Source organism: Sphaerodactylus townsendi, linkage group LG03 (genome assembly GCF_021028975.2).
Source record: "Sphaerodactylus townsendi isolate TG3544 linkage group LG03, MPM_Stown_v2.3, whole genome shotgun sequence".
Taxonomy (NCBI): domain Eukaryota; kingdom Metazoa; phylum Chordata; class Lepidosauria; order Squamata; family Sphaerodactylidae; genus Sphaerodactylus; species Sphaerodactylus townsendi.
This window is the reverse complement of record NC_059427.1, coordinates 77771604-77790807: the sequence shown is the minus strand read 5'-3', so window position 1 is coordinate 77790807 and position 19204 is coordinate 77771604. Positions and strand designations below refer to the sequence as shown.

Sequence of the window (19204 nt, the reverse complement as noted above, 5' to 3'; positions counted from 1 at the left end):
CCTGGCACACAATTACTAAGCACTTACTTCCACGTAACAGTCTGCAACACCAGTGAATTATGTTATCTGGTATAAGCATGCTGTTTGTATCCTTAATTTGAAGAAAGAAGAACCAGGCTTCAACCTTAGAACACATATATTCAGAAGGGAGCTTTATTCTAACCCAGTATGGTAAAAGAGGACATTAAGTGAATCTGCTGCTTGTACCTTTGGAATGTAAGCAAGCTGCTAGTTTCATACAGTCCTGGTACAGTTCCTCTTTTGACCTCTGGTCCATAGAACTGCTGAGAGGCAGGATGGAGCGTGGCTTTTTCCTCTTCATTGAAGATTCTGACCCTAAAGGGAGATAAAACAGTCTCATAACTAGACCCCAAATTAGAGATTGCTTCCAAAAACCCTTCCAGAAATCCACTCTCAAATATGACGGTGACATGGATTAGTGGCAGGACACATTTGCAAGTTCAGGAAAGGGGTAGAGGAAGATACTCTGAGATATTGCCCACTGCACACAAAAATAGCCAAAATCAGAAACTAGACAGTTACTAAGCAAAACTGAAAGGATTAGTCACCAGCATTAACCAAACATAAAGGGAAAAATCACAAGAAGGAGATAAGAATTGCCCCAATCACAATTTCAGAAGCAGAGTACAAGTCTGTATTCTGTATTTATGTTAGACATCTACCAACCTGGTTTGATATGATCTTTCCTCAATGGAGGGGTTCTAAAGCTCACAGGAAGTTTTGGAATGTCTGGTGTGCAAGCAAGTGGCTGACATACTGGCGAATCCTTGTGGACTGAAGCGTCATGTGAATAAAAGAAAAGGTTGAGAAATGTGCAGTTGAATGCTATACATAGAACAGCAACTGCACTGAACCCCAAAGACCAATGCTGAGCAAAAACAACAGAGAAGTTTAAAACCTATGATACACTCTGACACAATAAAAGGTAATAAGAAGCAGATGATCATGTCGCTACCAATGGCTCTCAAAGGCTGGCTTAAAGTAAAGGCCACATAAGGGAACTGCAAAAAGGCCACACTCACCCTAATACAACTGAAATGGTCTGGCAAGCTGCTAAGGCAGAGAAGAACATGCAGAGACCCATTTGGAGGCCTTCTACATTTGCACCACCAGGCACTAGAGCTTTCCTCACAGAATACATACATTTGTTAAGAGTGGAAGGGCTCTGCCCTGGCTGTCAAGTGTTCATGTTTCTAAAAATGGAAGTTTAAACACGGCTGGAAGTTTAAACACTGCTGACTTATGTGAAATCATCATATCCATTACTATACTTGAAGATTACACAGGTACTAAATGAAGAGCTGCATTTTGGAACACACACTAAATACCTTCTGTGGAAAGTCTCCCAGTTAGTTCCTCTTGTTCCTTTTCTCCCTCTTGGTCCGACAGCCCATTCTCCTCTAACAGAGACTCTGTGGCATCCTCACCACCATTCACTGAAATGTCCTGCACTGAAGGCACTTTCCCCAAAGGCTTTTTCTTTTTCTTGGCTTTTGGTTTGGGTGCAGAACTTCTCTTTTTCTCCAGCTCAATGCCCTTCTTACCTGATAAAACAGCATCAGAAACCAAAAACTGTTCTAAAAAGTTCATTTCTTGAGTTATAGACAAACCTGCTGAAGACGGGTCAAAAGAATACAAACTATGTTCACTGTAGCAATGGACGATAACCACCATCTTTGTCTTGGTTTTTCTAGAACTTGTACCCCAAGAGCCATCATGCTGAGCCTTCTCCCTGTCTTTTGATCTGATTGTCAACAGCCCTAAAGGAGCAATACTGCTCTCATGAACCATTACATTTCACAAGCTTGAACTGCCACGTTTCTGACAGTCTTCTTGAGCATATCTGTGTTTGAGAAGCCAGTCTTTTCTCAGACGTCAGTATTCCTCTGAGAAGCCCTGTATTAGCAATGTACTAACCTTGGGGCGGGCGGCTGTATTCCTGCTTCTCAGGTGCCCATTTATGAACACAGAAGTCATCGGCTCCTGTATAAATAAAGTCTGCTTCCACAGGTGACCACTGCACACACAGTAAGCGGCCTCGGTGTCCCCTGTAATTGTGCAAAGGCTCTTCCTTTAGAACATCCCAAACCTGCAAACAAAACTTTTCGCTTTAAAAAAAGGCTATCAAGACACCTGTAAGAACTTTCTCAAAGCAGATTATTCATTTATGTTGTGTTCTGTGAGACTTCCTCATCCAATCAACCCTGTCATCTACAGAAACTCTGGCATTCTTAATTGAGAATACATTATACTTAATTCTATTCTGTTTGGTATTTCCTCTCTCTACATTATCAAAAGGACAATCTACTTAAAAATATAAGTTTCCTCTTTTCAGCAGGTTGCCTCAGTGGAGTCACATTTGCAAAGTTCTAGAAACTCTATAAGCTATTTAGACTCTCTCCCACCCACCTTATTCACGCTGTATCCCAGTTTAAATATGGCTCTGGCAGTAATATTTCTACCAATGGAAGTTCTCATTCAATTCATACCAAAGAACAACATGAAATTAGGAAGTACAAATGTAAAGTTCTGTTACGTTCATTTTATAACAGTATTTTTTTGGTAGCTTCCCACACATGCCTCCCCTAAAAACAGGCACGTATATCCTGTTGTAAGTCTCCCCACCAAAGTATGAAAGGTAGAATGAACAAATATCACTTTCCATGATAATGAGAGGTACTTCTCTATCCCTTAACCACTAGAGTTGTGGCAACAGTGCAAAACAAAATCTTTACTGACTTCCCACTCGTACCTGAGCAGTGCCATCATAAGAAACAGAGACAAGTCTGCCATCATGGTGTGGGCTCCAAGACAAGCTAGTGATCTTGGCTGTATGCCCTGCCAGAGTACGGAAGGGCTCTGTTATTGTCACAGGCCTTGCTGGAGAGCTGTCTAAAGATAAAATACACCAAGATGGAAACAAGCAGAGAAAATGTCACTAAGCACATTTAAAAGAATGAAGATGGACAGAGGCAATACACTGTTTTTTGGCCAGACTGTATCTCCCTCTAACATTTGTGCAGTGCAAATAGAAAACTTTCTGCACAACAGCCAGTGTGATTTCCCCTTGTTTGCAATTATTGTCTTGCAATAAACCTCTTTTCAGAGAGAGCTTGAAGATTATGCTTAACTTAAGTTCTCAAGATGTCAATCTGAATTCATTTCAATTTTAGAATTATTTATAAATTATGAACTGGATACAGTCAACATCATGCTAGTAAAACATGCAATAACCTGATGGACTTACAGACATTGCAACATATGGAAAAAAGGAATTGTTAGAAGCTGTCAGTGACTTTAACTCCCCTCCATCTTAGCCACTCAGATCTGCCAAGAGCCAAGTTACAACTCTGTTTACACAAATAAGCCCAAGATCTGAGTTTCAGTTTGTGATGATAATTACATATTAATACAACACGGTTAAACCCTGGCATTCCTGGTTTTGTATTCAAGTTCTTAATCATGTTGCCTTCCTTATGCTTCAAAATCATGTGCTAGTTCTATTACAAAATACAAATTCTTTTCCCATGTTTTTCCATCCCCTAACCCCTTCCCCCTGGGATACTTTTTCATTTCTGTAACACAAGGTACCCAAACCCTAAACATTTCAAGAATATAAAAAGCAATGTTAAAAAACATAACAGTTCATTTCTGTTCATTAACTCCAATCTTCAAAACAGAAATTAGTTTCACAGAAATTCTTACTACAGGTTTTGAAATCCACCCACTTTCCCGCTGGCCATTTCAGCAACTACATAGCTCTCTCTTTTCAAAATGATGGGACAGAACGCTCTGAATTCACACAGAAAACCTTATGACTAGAAGGTAAAGAAACAGCATTGTCCTCTGTACTGGAAAAATCTACAAAGAGTAAGCAATATTCACCTATTACATTCTTGATGTTATGCACATAAATAACAGCATTGTTTGAGCCAGAAGCTATCATGTAACTCAATTCTGGCTGTATCGCATGGTCATGATGCCAACGAATGGCATTGATGAGTTTGTGGTGTTGCTGGATGGTGCACAGCAGTTTCAGCTCAGGAGACTGAAATATTTCAATTGATCTAAAAGGTTAAAAAAAAGTGAGGAGTGACCAGTTCACCGATTACATTATACAAAGAGCAGTTTCTCACCTATTCTCTTAGAAGCACAATGCAATGTCAGCACTAACACCTGTATTCCTGAAAAATTTAATGCAATCCAGGTGCAAATTACAGACTAATGTCAACTCACATGACCAAATGAAATTGCCTTGTAAGGACTCAGATCATTGGTCTATCAAGGCCAGTACTGTATATTCTGACTGGAAGCAGCTCTCCAAGGTCTCAGGCAGAGGTCTTTCACATACTTTATGTGGAATTGAACCAGTGACCGATTGCATGTAAAAAAAAGGTGCTGAACCACTGAGCCTCCTCCCACCATATTGTCCAACTATCCTAAAACACCACTACCCAAATTGGCAGCTGCATAAGCAAGTGGAAAGTAAAAGACTTGTCTTTCTATCCATCATATTATCTATGCAGCTTAACTTATGGTCACTGATAAGTTCCAACTGGACCTCCACTTTACAAACATTGATCTTGAAATCACATAGCCAGGACCCCTCTCAAAACATTCCTTGCAAATGCCAGAAGTTTAGTTCCATGTACATGGCTCAATGATTCACAACTCACAACTTCATTGACTGAGCAAAACACTCTGTTGCTAGCTTTAAATTTGTTATTATTTAATAGGGAGACTGAAAGATGAGAAACCTGACAGGCTGTCTACCAAACAAGTCAGCGTAGTAGTTGGTGTATTGACATAAGACTGTTTTTCCTTCCAAAACATTAACTGGAATGAAAATCACACTTAACACAAATGGTTTTCTCTATGTTGATCCTAATAGTCCAATCCGTGGGGGTGGGGGTGCTAACAGCCCAATTCAGGGGCTGAATTAACTTCTGGATGTGGTGCAGCCTCATGCCAATGGATTTGACCTCTTAGGGGCACTTACCCCAGAAGAGAGGCAAAAACACCAGTGGGCAGATGCCGTGGCACTCCAGGATGCTTGAGCGTGGTGCTCGGCACCACAACATTGTGGTGGGCACCACAACATTGCTCCTGAACCACAGCCAGTCCCATTGGCACAGCAGGGGGAAGCTGAAGACTTTCTCAGGCTTCCAACCCAGGAACACTGCCATCTTTCCCTATGGGAGCTTTTTGTTTTTTATTTCTTTTTTGGACTTGCCACACTGCTGGGAAGCCCATTAGAGGTGATGCAGTAGTGGCACCTTCCTGCTCTAGATCGGGCTGCCAACCTCACAAAATTAAAATTTAAACACATACCCATCTTCGTTCCCAATAGCCAAGATACTGCCATCTGGTTTCCAGCTGATTTCTGTGTGAGCTGGTAATTTGTGCTAAAAAATAAAGAAACCTTTAAAACTGTAACATTTCTGACACTGACATCTCCAAATCTGACAAAAGTACTCAAAAAAGCAGGATTTGCTGAAAAAAATGGGATAAATTAGATAAATCTCTTCCATAACTGCTGATTCTTATATCATTTTCATGGGAAAACAATTTAGGTCTGGCAATATTCCAGCTACTGCCATGCACTGGCAATGCCAGAAAAGTGGGAAGAGCCATTCACCGACAAAGGAACATAAAAAAGTAAAGAGTTACTACAAAGTTTTCTGAATAAAATCAAGATTATGGTTACAAATGCAATATGCCACAACTTAGAGACACAATTCCACAACTTGGAGACACAAACTTTACACCTGGGGGAGGCATCTTCCCATCTGTTGGACTGTACATGATTCCAATTTTAGTTAACTGACATTTGCTCTTTCCTCACAAACTGCAGACCCTGAGCAACTCAAGATTCTATGCCACCATGTCAGCTCAGTCCATCAATGTCATTCACTTATCTATCACAAAAAGATGGAGCAAAAATAACTTCTGTCTTGATCAAAGAATTTCAACTCACTGTGATTGCATTTGTTTCTCGGATAACTTTATTGATGTCATGGGCTTCCTCATTAAGTTTCCAAGGATTGTGTTGGAAGATAATTCCTTCTCCTGCACAGCTATATAAGGTTACTGAAGGTCTGTCACCATCTCTTCCTAAGGAAAAGAAAAAGAACAGTGTGAACTGCAGAAAAGTGAATAAGGCAACCACAGTGGTAGCTATTTGAGAACTTACAACTTGAATGAAGATGAATGAATAAGATCTTTTTCACTCATGTGGTTCTATCACCCTCAAGAGGCGAATAACAGCACTGAACAACCCAGTCCAAGTCACTAATCTGTAGATGCAAGGAAATACTGGAAGAATAATGCCACTTTGCCACTCGTGGTCACAGAAAGAGTGTTTTAAAAAGTGAACTTGAAACACCTTTAAAAACATCGACTTTCATGCATTTCCTAGATTGTAAAGTTGTCAGAAGGACTATATAGTGCCATCAACATATAAGACACTTTATTTGATAACCTAAGGATGATAGTTGCTTCCTAAAGAGCTTAAAATCTGAATTTAAGCATGTGTGTATGCATGCTAGCTGCCATTGAGTCGCTTCTGATTTATGGCAATTCTATGAATCTCAAATGTGCTATTGTTAACAGCTTTGCTCAGGTCTAGTATACTGAGGGCCGTGGCTTCCTTTATAGTCAATCCATCTCATGTTGAGTCTTCCTCTTTCGACCGGAGGAAAGAAAGAGTTGCGGTGAAAACACAAACGAATCAAAGGCTTGGCCAAGGCAAAAATCCGCAAACTCAAAGCAGGATCCGGAGATAGATTAGTGTGCTATATACTATATTGACACAAACAGTGCACAATGATACATAAACACCATTTCATAAACACATTGCAGTGCACAATAATATTCCATTCACAACATATCATTCATGAATTCAGAACTTCTTCAATCAAACTACTGCAATTAATAATAATAATAAGTCATTACTGAAGTAAACATTTTATCTTCAGACCTTGCTGGCCAACACTCTAAGGCTGATGTGTCAGATCCACTTCAATAGAGCGCAAAATTTTTGAAGCCTCTTCTTCCACATTTTCTGTAACAGTTGAATCTGAAGTCCCCCCAGTTTTTAAATGCATGTGTATATATACCTCAAGTTCAGTGTATCTTAATCATAGAGACTTAAGCCAGAGTCACAATTTCAAATATGCAGTAATAAAAGAGATAATACAACCAACAGTGCATAGGCTGAACTACCCACTTGAAGAACAATGCACTAAAATAGAATTGAGGAGCACAGAAACAGTGAAAGTATAAACACAGTCCCACACTTCAGAAACTAAGAGATCCCAAGCCCAGTCTTTCTGCAACACATCATCATTTACTATATCACTATATTTCTACAGCATGCACAAAGCACTTGTGCCAACAAAAAAATACAGCAGCTGTAACAATTTGACTCACCAAAAGACAATGGCGGAACAGGAGGTCCCCAGGCTACCACATACACCGTTTTCTTGTGGTAGGAACTAGAGATTTGTGGTGGCCTAATGGGGACAGAACGGACATCTCCTGTAAACAACTCTCACTAACCATGCATTACCTGATTTATAATTCAAGCAAAAGAAACAGTCTAACTAGATAAGAATGACCTTTGAGATGGATACTGAGACAGATAGGTTTGGATAGGGGTTTACACGGAAACTCCAATCCACAAGATTGCAAGGGGAGGATTTGGTATGTCTGAGATAGCAAGGTATATTTTGGAACAATATTTTGTGCTTTCTGTCCAGCTGCAGCCTAATGAATTCAGATAAAGGCTTTCTCCCACCTTCACAAGATTTTTCATCTTCTCCCTTGCTTCTTATTTGAGGTATTACTGCCACAAGATATTTGGGTTGCAGGATGCTGTGATAAATTTTCTTGGGGCATAGATCAATTTCTGCGATTTGTTCACACTTATGGTCTGACAGATTACCACATTGAAAGATTTTTTCCTTCCAAATCAAGTTGTCTCTATTTTTCCTTGCTTCAAAGAGAAAAAGCTATTTGTTCAGAAGGTATATTTTTACGGCTTTTACGATATACTTATGATATACTTTAGCCTGATTAGCAAATGGATTATTGTGGGGGGAAAGGGGGGTTACTGGCCCCTTCCACCTACATATTAGTTTTTAAACACTGCAGTGGAGAAGAGGATGTTGGGTTATTATACAAGATGAGCCTCTTGTCGGCAACAGCTAAAGGAATTGAAAGTGTGCCCATGACAACATAACTTGGGGGCAAGTTTCTTATTCATGTTAGCATGCAGAGGTAGCTGGAAGTAGCTTCACCATGACCAGGCATTCCAATTAAAACCTGATGATCATGAAGGGTGCTGCAGTGCTACAGGAAGTTCCCATCTCAAGCACCAGCACCCACCAGAAATACATGACACCAAGATGAAATCTCAGCACACAAAAGGAACAACATGAAGGCTGTTTCCAGCTCCCACTGCATAGTAACTGCAGTGCCAACCAGGCTTTGGTTCATGCCTTTCAATCTCTGCTTTAACCAATCTAACCTCCTCTTCCCATAATATTTATCACATGCTGACTGGGAGGTTTATGACAGGCATTCATGCTCACAATCTACAATCTCTTTGCATAGGGTAGATTCCCAAAGTTTTTGATTAGTTTAGGAGCAGCACCCAACTTTGCCCCATGGCTGAACAAACAGTTATTTCTTACTTGTTAGAATAAGTGTCATACACGCCAACTTTCCCATCATCTGTCCCAAAAGCTAAACTGCCTTCCTTAGTTGGATGCCAGGACAACTGCAAGCAACAAGAAGGGAAAAAATGGTTTCAACACTATGTTACCCAAAACTAATTTACACTATTGTGCACCTTACTATTTCAACTCATGAGTTTACCAAAGGGTGAAAATACTCAATGACATCATTTAGGCATTTAGGGGGATATTTGCAAAAATCTCACACATTGAACACTCTGACTATGAGTCAAACAATTGTTTTCCACTGTTGAGCTTTTTTTTAAAAAAAACTGGCCACATAAGGAAAATTCCTAACCATGCCCTCTTTGAGGTCCAGGGAGGCCCAGGATGGTTCTAGCTCATGAAGTCCCTAACAGTACTGAAAATGATGAAAACACATTAAAAATAAAATAAGACACCCCAAAAAGTGTGACAAAAATCTTTATATTATTTAACAAAAATTATGTATTTTATTAAATCATATCTTGTATTTTTTACTATTATTATTATTATTTATTATATTTATAAGCCTCCCTCCCCCGGAGGGCTCAGGGCGGCGAACAACAGACAATAGAGCACAATAAAATCAATAGTATCAAACTATAAAATCATTAGGAATAGCTCTGTATATTAAAACCCAACCCCATTAAAAGCAGCGTTCTGACATCAAATATATCGATGGCATCTCTCTAGTCAATCCCCTAAAAGGAAAAGGGGGAGGAAAGGGGCGGTAGGTCTATAGATGTTATCGAGAGAAGCGGAGGGGGGGGGGAACCATCAGCGGCCGGACCCCTCAAAGGCCTGGTGGAACAGCTCTGTCTTGCAGGCCCTGTGGAAGTCATTTAGATCCCGCAGGGCCCGCGTCGCTGGAGACAGAGCGTTCCACCAGGCAGGGGCCAGAGCTGTAAAAGCTCTGGCCCGGGTGGAGGCCAGCCGCATCATTGAGGGACCAGGGATCACCAGTAGGTTGGCCTCTGCTGAACGTTTGCAACTTTTGCAACTTGCTGACATTTGCAACTTTTAAGAGTTTGTATCAGGTATATCACATTTTGATCTGACAGGGATGCATTTTTATATTAAATGCCCTCCCCCTAAACCAAGTATCTGAATTTTTATACCCACTCTGAGCTTGAGGCCCACGCTACATTGCCCTGCTCCTAACAATGGGGGTATCAAACCATCTACAACGTCACAGAGATGTACTTCTTCCTCCTGTCACAGCCAGTGAAACCCCAAATTATTGTTCTAGGTAAACAGGTCCTCAGGAGCAGCAAAGTGGAAGTTTGCTGACGGTATGGGAACCTGTGGAAATATGCTTTTATTTTGCAAATGGAAATTGCTGCTCCATTGGAGGAACTGCATGGCTTCCAAAATGTTACAAAGTTCAAACTTAGGTGTTTCATTAGCCTTGCAATGTAAGCAAAAAGGCCATGCTTCTAAAAAAAATGCACACATGGCCAACAACGCAGCATATTGTACAGACACATGAATCAATTTAAAAGAAACAGACTTGCAGCACACTTACAGCCATGACTTTGGATTTAATGGCTTGCCAAAAAGTTTTCACATCATAGTGATTGTTTATTGACAAGGTGTTCCACACCCGTATCATGCTGTCTCCAACTCCCACAGCAAGGCAGCCGGAATCCACTGGGGAAAATGCCAGACTATAAACAAAACCCCCAAGAGAGGGCATTGACCAACAGCAGTTTAAAGTGGCTAGGTCCCAACACTTCACCTAAAGAGAATAAAAATGTTACAAATAGAAGCATAACAAATATTGAAAGGTTCAAGGGCAAATGCTATTAAATATTTCTCTAGAAGGATGCTATTTACAAATGAGAGCATGGTGGAGAAGCAATTTGTTCCAAGGGTAAGGAGCAAAGGCAGCAGCCTGAAATTCAGGGAATTCAGAACTTAAATATTCAGGCAACAGTGTGTGTGATTCGGGAGCAGATGTACTTAATCGCACAGTTGACATCAGATGTTATGTGGCTCTCATATAGATACCAAAATTTGCATCACCCCTCAAAAATGTGAGAGGGACATGAACTGCACTCTGTAGATATTTCCATGGAACCACTCCACCTTACATTATGTCTTTCTTATGCTGTGAAAAGGAACGTCTCTGCCACTCAACCATGTATAGAATGTGTGAAGGATTATTCTGGGGAACAGAACTACAGACTCAGTTTTCCCATCTGTAAAATGAGATGTTACCACCTAATTTTCCAAACAGGCTTGTAAGAACACACGTATGTCCAATGCAAAAAAATCCTATAAACCAAAAGGAGATATTTTACATGAAAAAGCTCACTCTACTCTGAAACCTTCTATTATGTTAGCAGATGGAGAAAAAAAACAAGACATCCCATATATCAGAAACAGAGGCAAAATTTCTTTTTTTCTATGCTGGACTGAACATCTCTTCCCCAGAATAATCCTTCTTCTCATTGACTGGAAAACTCTGAAGGAAGACAGGAATCTATGACCAGCATCTGGCAGGCCCATTCATTCACAAAGTACTACAAATAATGTTTATATACTTCTGGAGTATATTAAAAGATGAGTTCTTACATCTCTATCCATTGAAATGGACAGAAGTAGCTCTCTGCCTTCTGACTGTAGAGAACACAAGTTGAACACTATTCTAGAGTGGTTTTGTCCTTCAGATGAAGGCCCTAGAATCACCCACTTCTGTTTCCCAGGTTGGGCCAAATTCCACTGCAACAGTTCACCTCTGAAAGGGAAGACAGAGAAAATGAGAGAACCAGACAGAAACACAAACAAACAGCTATAAATGAAACTTATACTCTTATTTTTAGTCAAGAGAATAAGTCACACCAAACATCACATTCTATAAATGGGACAGGCTGGTGAAAGGATGCCAATTTCCATATAAATCTCCAGAAACACAGAAGTAACAGTATGTCCCAGACTGGTTTTTCTAAATGACCATGAAGCCCCCATGTCTGCATTTTTAGTACATATTCCAACAAGTTACTCACAAGGCTACTTACCCAAAGCAACTGGAGAAAATCTGTGTGGGCTGGGTTCGGGGCCAGTGCACAGTCAACCAAAGGCGCTCCTTGACAGCAGACTCAATGGTTCTACCTCTCTTTTTTAAAAAGGGCAACTTCAGAGTCATCACCACTACAAAAACAAAAGCAGTTACTTCAGTGCAGTCAACTACAGTCTGGCCAGCTCCACTTACACTAGGCCAAGGAAGAGACGGACAGAGACTGGCCTTGACCACAACTGTTTTTTTGGAATGTTAAAGGACAAATTAAGGGTGCACTACAGGTAACCAAAGAGCTTATGCACTACTCTGGCATCTGTTTTTGGAATCCAATCTAATTCACATCCCAAGACTATCCAGAGTAGGACCCACAATCATAAGGAGGACCTTTTGAGTTCTCTCTGTCTCTTATATAATCGCAGTACCAGCAATTACATTGTTACGGCCATTGGGATCCATCTGTGAGGTGGCATTGTTTTAAACAGCTACATGGAAATTAGCACTGTTTGAATGGATTAAAGCAATGTATTAAACACTAAATCACAGTGGTGTGCTGTGTGGTTTCTGGGCTGTATGGCCGTGTTCTAGCAGCATTCTCTCCTGACATTTCGCCTGCATCTGTGGCTGGCATCTTCAGAGGATCATAAATCACAGTGTTGCTTGGTGACTGAATGTTCCCTTAAACATTCAATCACTGCAGGGCACAATCTCTATGAAAAGAATGCAAATGTGTTTACTTGTTTTGTTCCAGGTTCAAAGTGAAACCCTGTATTTCCCAGTCAATAAACAATCAATGTATTAATTAAAACTTAAGCAAAATAATCTGATCACTCTGGACTTGATTAAACAAACATTAAGTAGACAGAAAGAACACTGGCATATCCCAAACAAATTAGTCCTATATATACATACCATGCATTCAAATTCTATCTAAGTTGACTTTTAGGCAAAAGATTAAGGTTCAATACTTTTCATCCACAGCTTTCCCAAAAGAGCAGAAAGCAGATTTCACTGAACTATAAATCTGAAAGATTCAGAGGTTATAGAGTGCAATCAGCTGTTATACATTTGTGCTCACTAAAGACATCTTTAAGCATCCCAAGCTATAACTGTTGCAAACTTGGCTCATTTGTTCTTGAATTTCTTCTTGGCATAAAACTATTCATTCATGCCTTGAATGATGACAACTAAGTTTCTTAGAACAGTGGAAAGAAAGCATGTTCATACTTTTACACAAGAACCTAAAAATAAACTATCAGGCCTACTGTGTCAAATCATCCTGAACAGTGATTTAAAGTTAAAATTTGCAACATTTGAAACCAATACCAAGCAGGCCTGCTCAAAAATAGGTCTGATATTCAGTGAGTCTTACACACAAGAAAGTGTCCTTGCTGTTTTTTTCACACTTATTCAAGCTTCCTACATGCTCAATAATGCTGATTAAGTCAAATACACACAAAAAAGTAACTATAAACAGTAACTACGAGGAAGCATGAAACAAACCAACTAGAGAAAGAATTCTGTATACATCTCCAAATACAATATACATCTTTAAACATACCTCTGCTTCGAGTGTAACTCCACACACGGATGGTCTGATCTTTGCTTCCCGAAGCCAAGTAACAGGCTTTTGTTGCAGCTGTGTCTTCCAACAGACATCCATTAATAGCATCTTCTATCAAAAGAACCATAAGATTATGTTACAATAGCACAATACATTTTACATCCATTGTTTTTATTCATCCCATTTAGCACTTTTGTGATGGCTACTGTATGTTGTAAGTCACCCTGAGTCAGGAAAGAAGGTAAAATAAAACTATTTGCATTTCTTTGGGTTAATTTAGATCAGCTGATATACAAAAGAGGTCCACAACAAATACAGCTTGGAGAAGCACACACAAGAATTGAACGTACCTTGGCCCTCTTCTTGCCGGCTGCCAAGACCTTCTTCGCCAAGCACAGGGCACCAGACCAGGGAGTGTATTTCATCATCATGGCCTCTCAGGCGATGAACAACTTCTCCCCTCCTGCTGATGTCAATTATAACTACAATCCCATCTTTATAGCTTGAAGTAAAAGAGGCATTCTCAGTTACTAAAGATACATTGAGTTTCATCAGCAAAATAGATATCACAAGAAAGAGACAACAAACTGACAGAAGAGATTCCCACAATTATGACTTCTAAAAATTGGATTATGCTTTCCTTAGAGGTTCTGTAACAGAGAAATACTGGAAAAAAATTACCTCAGTGTTTCACATATTACTGAGTGCTCTATGAAATAAGGATTTGAATATTTCATGTTAGCAGTACAAGCCCAGGTGGTTAGAACTGTTTTCTGAAACACTGGCGCATTGCCTCACCTGTTAAAAACTGCCTTTAGAAAAGTAAATGCTATGTAAGATGATAAAGATGCACAATTCATGTGAAAGAATATGCTACTAAACATAAATAAATGAATTCTCTTGGAATTCTATTGCCTGCAAATAAAAATATAACACAATCCTTAACCTGGAATGATATGAACACGGTCACTCTTATATTTGGGCCAACAGCAAAACCAAGAATAAAGTACTAACCACTTCAAAACATAATTTAATTGAATATAATTATTTGATTTATAAACCACGCTCCTGATGAGCATTACTTTCTATTACATTTGCATTAAACCTAAAAAAATGACATATTCTGCAGTCATCATTCACGTCTGCAATGACCCACTAAGATGAATTAACTGATCATCTGAAGTTATTTTGTTTTCTGAAATAAGAAACTGACATGTAAGGAAAGAGGAAAAAAGCTCAAAACCTCCAGCAGTACACTTGCTATTAGCCTACCTGTGAACATCAATAAACAGCTTTGCAGTAAGAGATATTGAGATAACTTAATAACTAAGTAAGAACTAAGTAAGATAACAGAATACACTTGGTTAAAACCAATAAACACACAAAATTGGTTCAAGCATAATTTAACTTCATGTTATGATCAACAAGCAATTTAACCTGCCAGGGCTATAATCCAAACTATTCTGGAAAACAGACTTGAAGAATTTTTAAAGTTTATTGGTTATTCCAATAGTTACATGAACACCTGAAGCTACTTTATACCAAGCCAAGTAATTGGTTCACCTAGGTTTGTTTCTTCTACACTAAGTGGCAGTGACTCTCCACGTAGAGATCTTTTATATTCCCTACTCACAAATGTGGATTCTTGGGGAAAGGTGAATTGGAAATTTTCCCATTCAGATGTAAACAAGCAATTTAAACAATGTTATCAAAAGAATGCATATATATCGTGCATGAGCCTGGACCATATACGAGCACTTGGGTTTGTCCATACTTCATATCCTACGCTTAAGACCATCTAAGATGATTGATTTGTAGCACAACAGCCCTGACAACTATAGAAAATTGAATTTATGTACACATGTGGGGTAGAAACATTTCCTTTGAAAAATGTAGCATCAGAAAATGTTCTGCCCCAGAGCACTGCCACTCCCTACTACCTGACCTTTTAAACTTGATACAGCAGAACTAAGACTGAGACTTCCTGCCTGAAAAACAGATGCTCTGCCACTAGTCCCTCCTCAAACAGGAAGCAGTGACAGAACATATCAGGTGCTCTGAAGGAGGAACTGAGTTCAGGCTGTATTCATCTGTTAGGACTCCTGCTCTCCCTTGCCACCAAGAACTGAGGCCTTGAATTTGGGCTCTGATCCTCAGAGTCAGTGAATGTACAGGGGGATCTGGGAATGTTTTCCTCCTCCTGGTGATGAGCACTGACTGACATGTTAACAATTAGTCTAACAAGACATCATTTTACATATTTTGTACTGCTCATTCTGCAGGGCCAAAAAAACTATGTTTTTTTAGTACTTACCCAATGGCCACCAAGTTCTCATGGTGTAGAGAACAAGTGAGACAAAATATAGTCCTGGGTTCTGGAAAGAACTTTTGGCTGTCACTTCGATTGTGCCAGTAGCAAATCACTATTCCCTTCTCATCACCAGACACAACTAAATCTTTCACCTGGGGTGACCAGTGCAATGCAGAAATTGTATTCTGCAAAAACAACAACAAAAGGCAGATTAATGGGAGCTCTTTAAAACTTCTGTAGAACAGGATTCAGTGAGGGCAATTCTAACTTCCTTGAGGAATGCCAGGATGTTCTTAAGTTGGGGAGAAAATTACACCCGTGGCAACACACCTTTTTGGGCAGACCATTTTATGGGTAGGGGCTGCCCCTCTCAGGTTTCACTTGCTTCTCAATCCATATTTCCTTCAGGAAAGCTACCTGCTAACCACGGCATATAAATTTTCATTTCTATCGTACCTTTGTTGCCACAGAACTCAAGGTGGCCTATACAGATTCTCAAAAGGACTCCAACAATTAGTCCACAAATCATACAATAGCAGTGGGACTAAGACTGCCTAGATGAGTATTCCAGTGCAACAAAGCTATTGGCTTTTGCAAACCCAAGAGCCAATCATCGGAAACCCAACAGCTTTCCCCAAGGTTAGAAATCCAGAAGATTAAACATTTTACACATAAAAGCCCAGAAAGAGATCTGAAACATTCAGACCATCACTGCTTCTCACAGGGACCACAGTACAGCAATGCCTAAAGTGAGCTCAGCAGGCACAAGAAGCCTTCTAATGTTCCTCCCCAACATGTCAGCCCCCTTGAGTACAACCATGAAGTTTTTGAAATTCTGGGTGTCAACATTCCAGTATCTGTTCCGCCATCCTACTTAAACTGACCTGCATCTCACCCTCCCAATTTTGCTGGAACTCAGTGAAAACAGCACTTGGACAAGAAGTACTACCAAAAACTTATCTATGTTCAAAGGAACAGATGAGAAAGAAGAAAAACCAAGAAAGATATTTAGAAAAAAACAAGAAAGATATTGGATGGATTACTACTGTGATATTTGCTAGTAACATTTTCAAGACTGTAATCCCAAACACATTTATGTGGAAGTAAACCTTGTTGAAATCGTGATGAAGACAGAGGCGTATGGGTAGGAAATGGTGCCAGGAGACAACTCCTTCTCCGGGCGCCCCCCCCCACACACACACATGCCCCCCCCCATGTCAGCTGGCTTTCAAAAGCTCTGCTTTGCCTGAATGGAGGCAAAGAGCAGGGCTTGGGGGCGGCCCCCTGAACCCCGCCCCCTGGTCTGCAAGAAGGACTTCTTTTAGCAGGCTTGCCTTGGAATATCTTTTCCAGTTATGGTGATTATTTCAACAATATACCCATGTGCCTTTGCTAAATATGCAAATTAGGTAAATTGCATATTTAGCAAAGCCTCGTGGGTATGTTGTTGAAATGATTGATATAACTGGAAAAGACAATCCAAGGCAGGACTGGGCCTGCTAAAGGGCAGGGCTCAGGATGGGGCCATGCCCCTGACCTCCATGCAGACCAGGGGGTGGGGGCTCCAGCTTTCCTGCATAGAGGGGGCATGGGGCGCTGCCCCCTGCCGTACATAGAGGTCAGGCTGTGGCCCCGCTCCCTTCACTTCTGTATTTTCAAAAGTTCTGGCTTTGGAGGCTGGAGGGGGTGGGGCTTGGTGGCTGCAGCTCATGCCATTTGGTCACTCCTGGCGCCCTCCCGACATAACCAAAAGGCGTGTGCCCAGGGACAAGGGTGACCCCATATCCTCAGGCAGATACGCCACTGGGTTAGGATAAAGGTAAAAAGAAAAAATGGAAATAAGCTGAACGTTTTCTCATGTTACTGAAAACATTTCCATGTTCCTCAGTCACTATGATCTTATTAAATGAAAATTTAGAGTTAAAATTCAATGGAAGACAACCTACAAACCCAATATGATTTCTACCATACAACAGAACGTCCTGCAAATACAGATCTAGCATTCACAGTTAGAGCAGTTCTATTTTACCTGATGCAGTGCATGTTCCTTTATAGAAGCCAGGGTCTGCAAATCCCATATTTTCACAGTTCCATCATCAGAGCTGCTGGCACAGTAGTTGCTCTGACCAGGGTAGTGGCAAAATGAGAAACCAGAAACTCTCTCAGTGTGGCCCACTATCTCACCTATGGTGACAAAATATCACTGCTGTAAAATAAACTATTTACTTTCAAAAATCCTGAAAAATACAAGCTTATTTTTTACACATTGTTAAGATTAATTCTAGGTTATTTCTGAAGCACTTTGCTATCTCCAGAAGTGGGAATACTAGCACTAATGGAAAACATGCCGAAACTGGAAGACAGCTTGAATTACAATGGGTATAAGAGACACCACTAGTAAGACACAATCAACTCTGCAATGCTTTAGAAACAATATTCTACTGTGTACAAGATAAAAGCGGGTTTCTGTTCACAGAACCTACTGAACAATAATTTTGAATACAATAAAAGTCCTTATTTACTTTAAATCCTTTCTGAACTCACATAACTTCCTTTAAAGAAATAACTAATCACAGTATATGTGTTCACCATGAAAAATTATTAACCTTGAAGTGATTAAGTGTGAGATGATCTTGAGGGGCAATATAGACTCCCCCCCAATTAAGACCTTTAAAGTTATAACATCTTGCCATCTTCAGTTGCAGAAAGTTTTTAGACTATGGCCTCACTTTTTAAGAAAGCTATAGTTTTTTACTAAATGGGAAGTCTGCTTAAGACTCACTACTGCATTTAACTTGTCAATTTATGTTAGGAAAGGGTACCTACCAAAATTACTTAGAAACATATAACTTAATGAATGTAAAAGATGGGGGGAAACTAACTTTAGAAACTGTTGGGCTTTGAGTAGAGTTCATACCAAGTCTCAAACAAGGACCTGATGAGTGAGGTTCTAAAAAATAATTATTTCTGCAGTGACAATTAAATGGACGCTTATTTTAAAACAAGTTTCATCAAATTCCAATAACCACACACATGCCTGAATTGTTAGCATCAGCTACCAATCTATAAAAGGCATTTTTCAGTGAGCTACTATGCAGAATAGTCTTATTTCAGTAACAAGCTTTCTATCCAAAACATGCTCTATGAATTGCGATATATGTACAGAATATGTTAATTGATAATAAGCAGCTATTACTAAGCAAATATGATTTGCTCCCAGTTCCAGCGATTAAAACATGGAGCGGAGTGAGAAAAGGGGTGCAAAGAACAGACTGGGGGAGCAGCGGTATCCCTGTCCCGTACCGTGAAAGGCTGGCACGCCTGAACGTATCTCCAGGAGACAAATGTTATTGCGAGCCGCGAAACCAAAGAGCCGGCCATCCTGAGAGACGTCACTGCAGCGGCTGCAGTACCAGTTAGGTGAGGCCGGCAGCACCCGCTCGGCTGATCCCACCCGCTCCGCAGCCATCAGCCGCTCAGCTCTCCTGCAAGGCAGACGCACGTTATACCTCCACTAGGCTAACCGAGAACCGCCCATCACCACTTATAGCCGTAGAGCGCCTGCTGCA

General features: G+C 40.3%; 1 protein-coding gene across 1 annotated transcript in view; it reads right to left on the bottom strand.

The window, feature by feature from the left end:
* Positions 1–19204, bottom strand: part of GEMIN5 (gem nuclear organelle associated protein 5) — a 33621-nt gene extending 14417 nt beyond the window's left edge. The window contains exons 1-18 of the mRNA XM_048488245.1: positions 18939–19204; positions 17665–17819; positions 15639–15820; positions 13675–13826; positions 13322–13435; positions 11762–11894; positions 11319–11481; positions 10267–10479; positions 8718–8803; positions 7453–7535; positions 5999–6135; positions 5353–5426; positions 3907–4088; positions 2774–2913; positions 1939–2110; positions 1350–1565; positions 688–795; positions 208–336 (exon numbers count right to left, since the gene is read on the bottom strand). Coding sequence (XP_048344202.1) covers positions 208–336; positions 688–795; positions 1350–1565; positions 1939–2110; positions 2774–2913; positions 3907–4088; positions 5353–5426; positions 5999–6135; positions 7453–7535; positions 8718–8803; positions 10267–10479; positions 11319–11481; positions 11762–11894; positions 13322–13435; positions 13675–13826; positions 15639–15820; positions 17665–17819; positions 18939–19104 — 2605 coding nt within the window. The 5' untranslated portion in view covers positions 19105–19204. The remainder of the gene's footprint in view (positions 1–207; positions 337–687; positions 796–1349; positions 1566–1938; positions 2111–2773; positions 2914–3906; positions 4089–5352; positions 5427–5998; positions 6136–7452; positions 7536–8717; positions 8804–10266; positions 10480–11318; positions 11482–11761; positions 11895–13321; positions 13436–13674; positions 13827–15638; positions 15821–17664; positions 17820–18938) is intronic.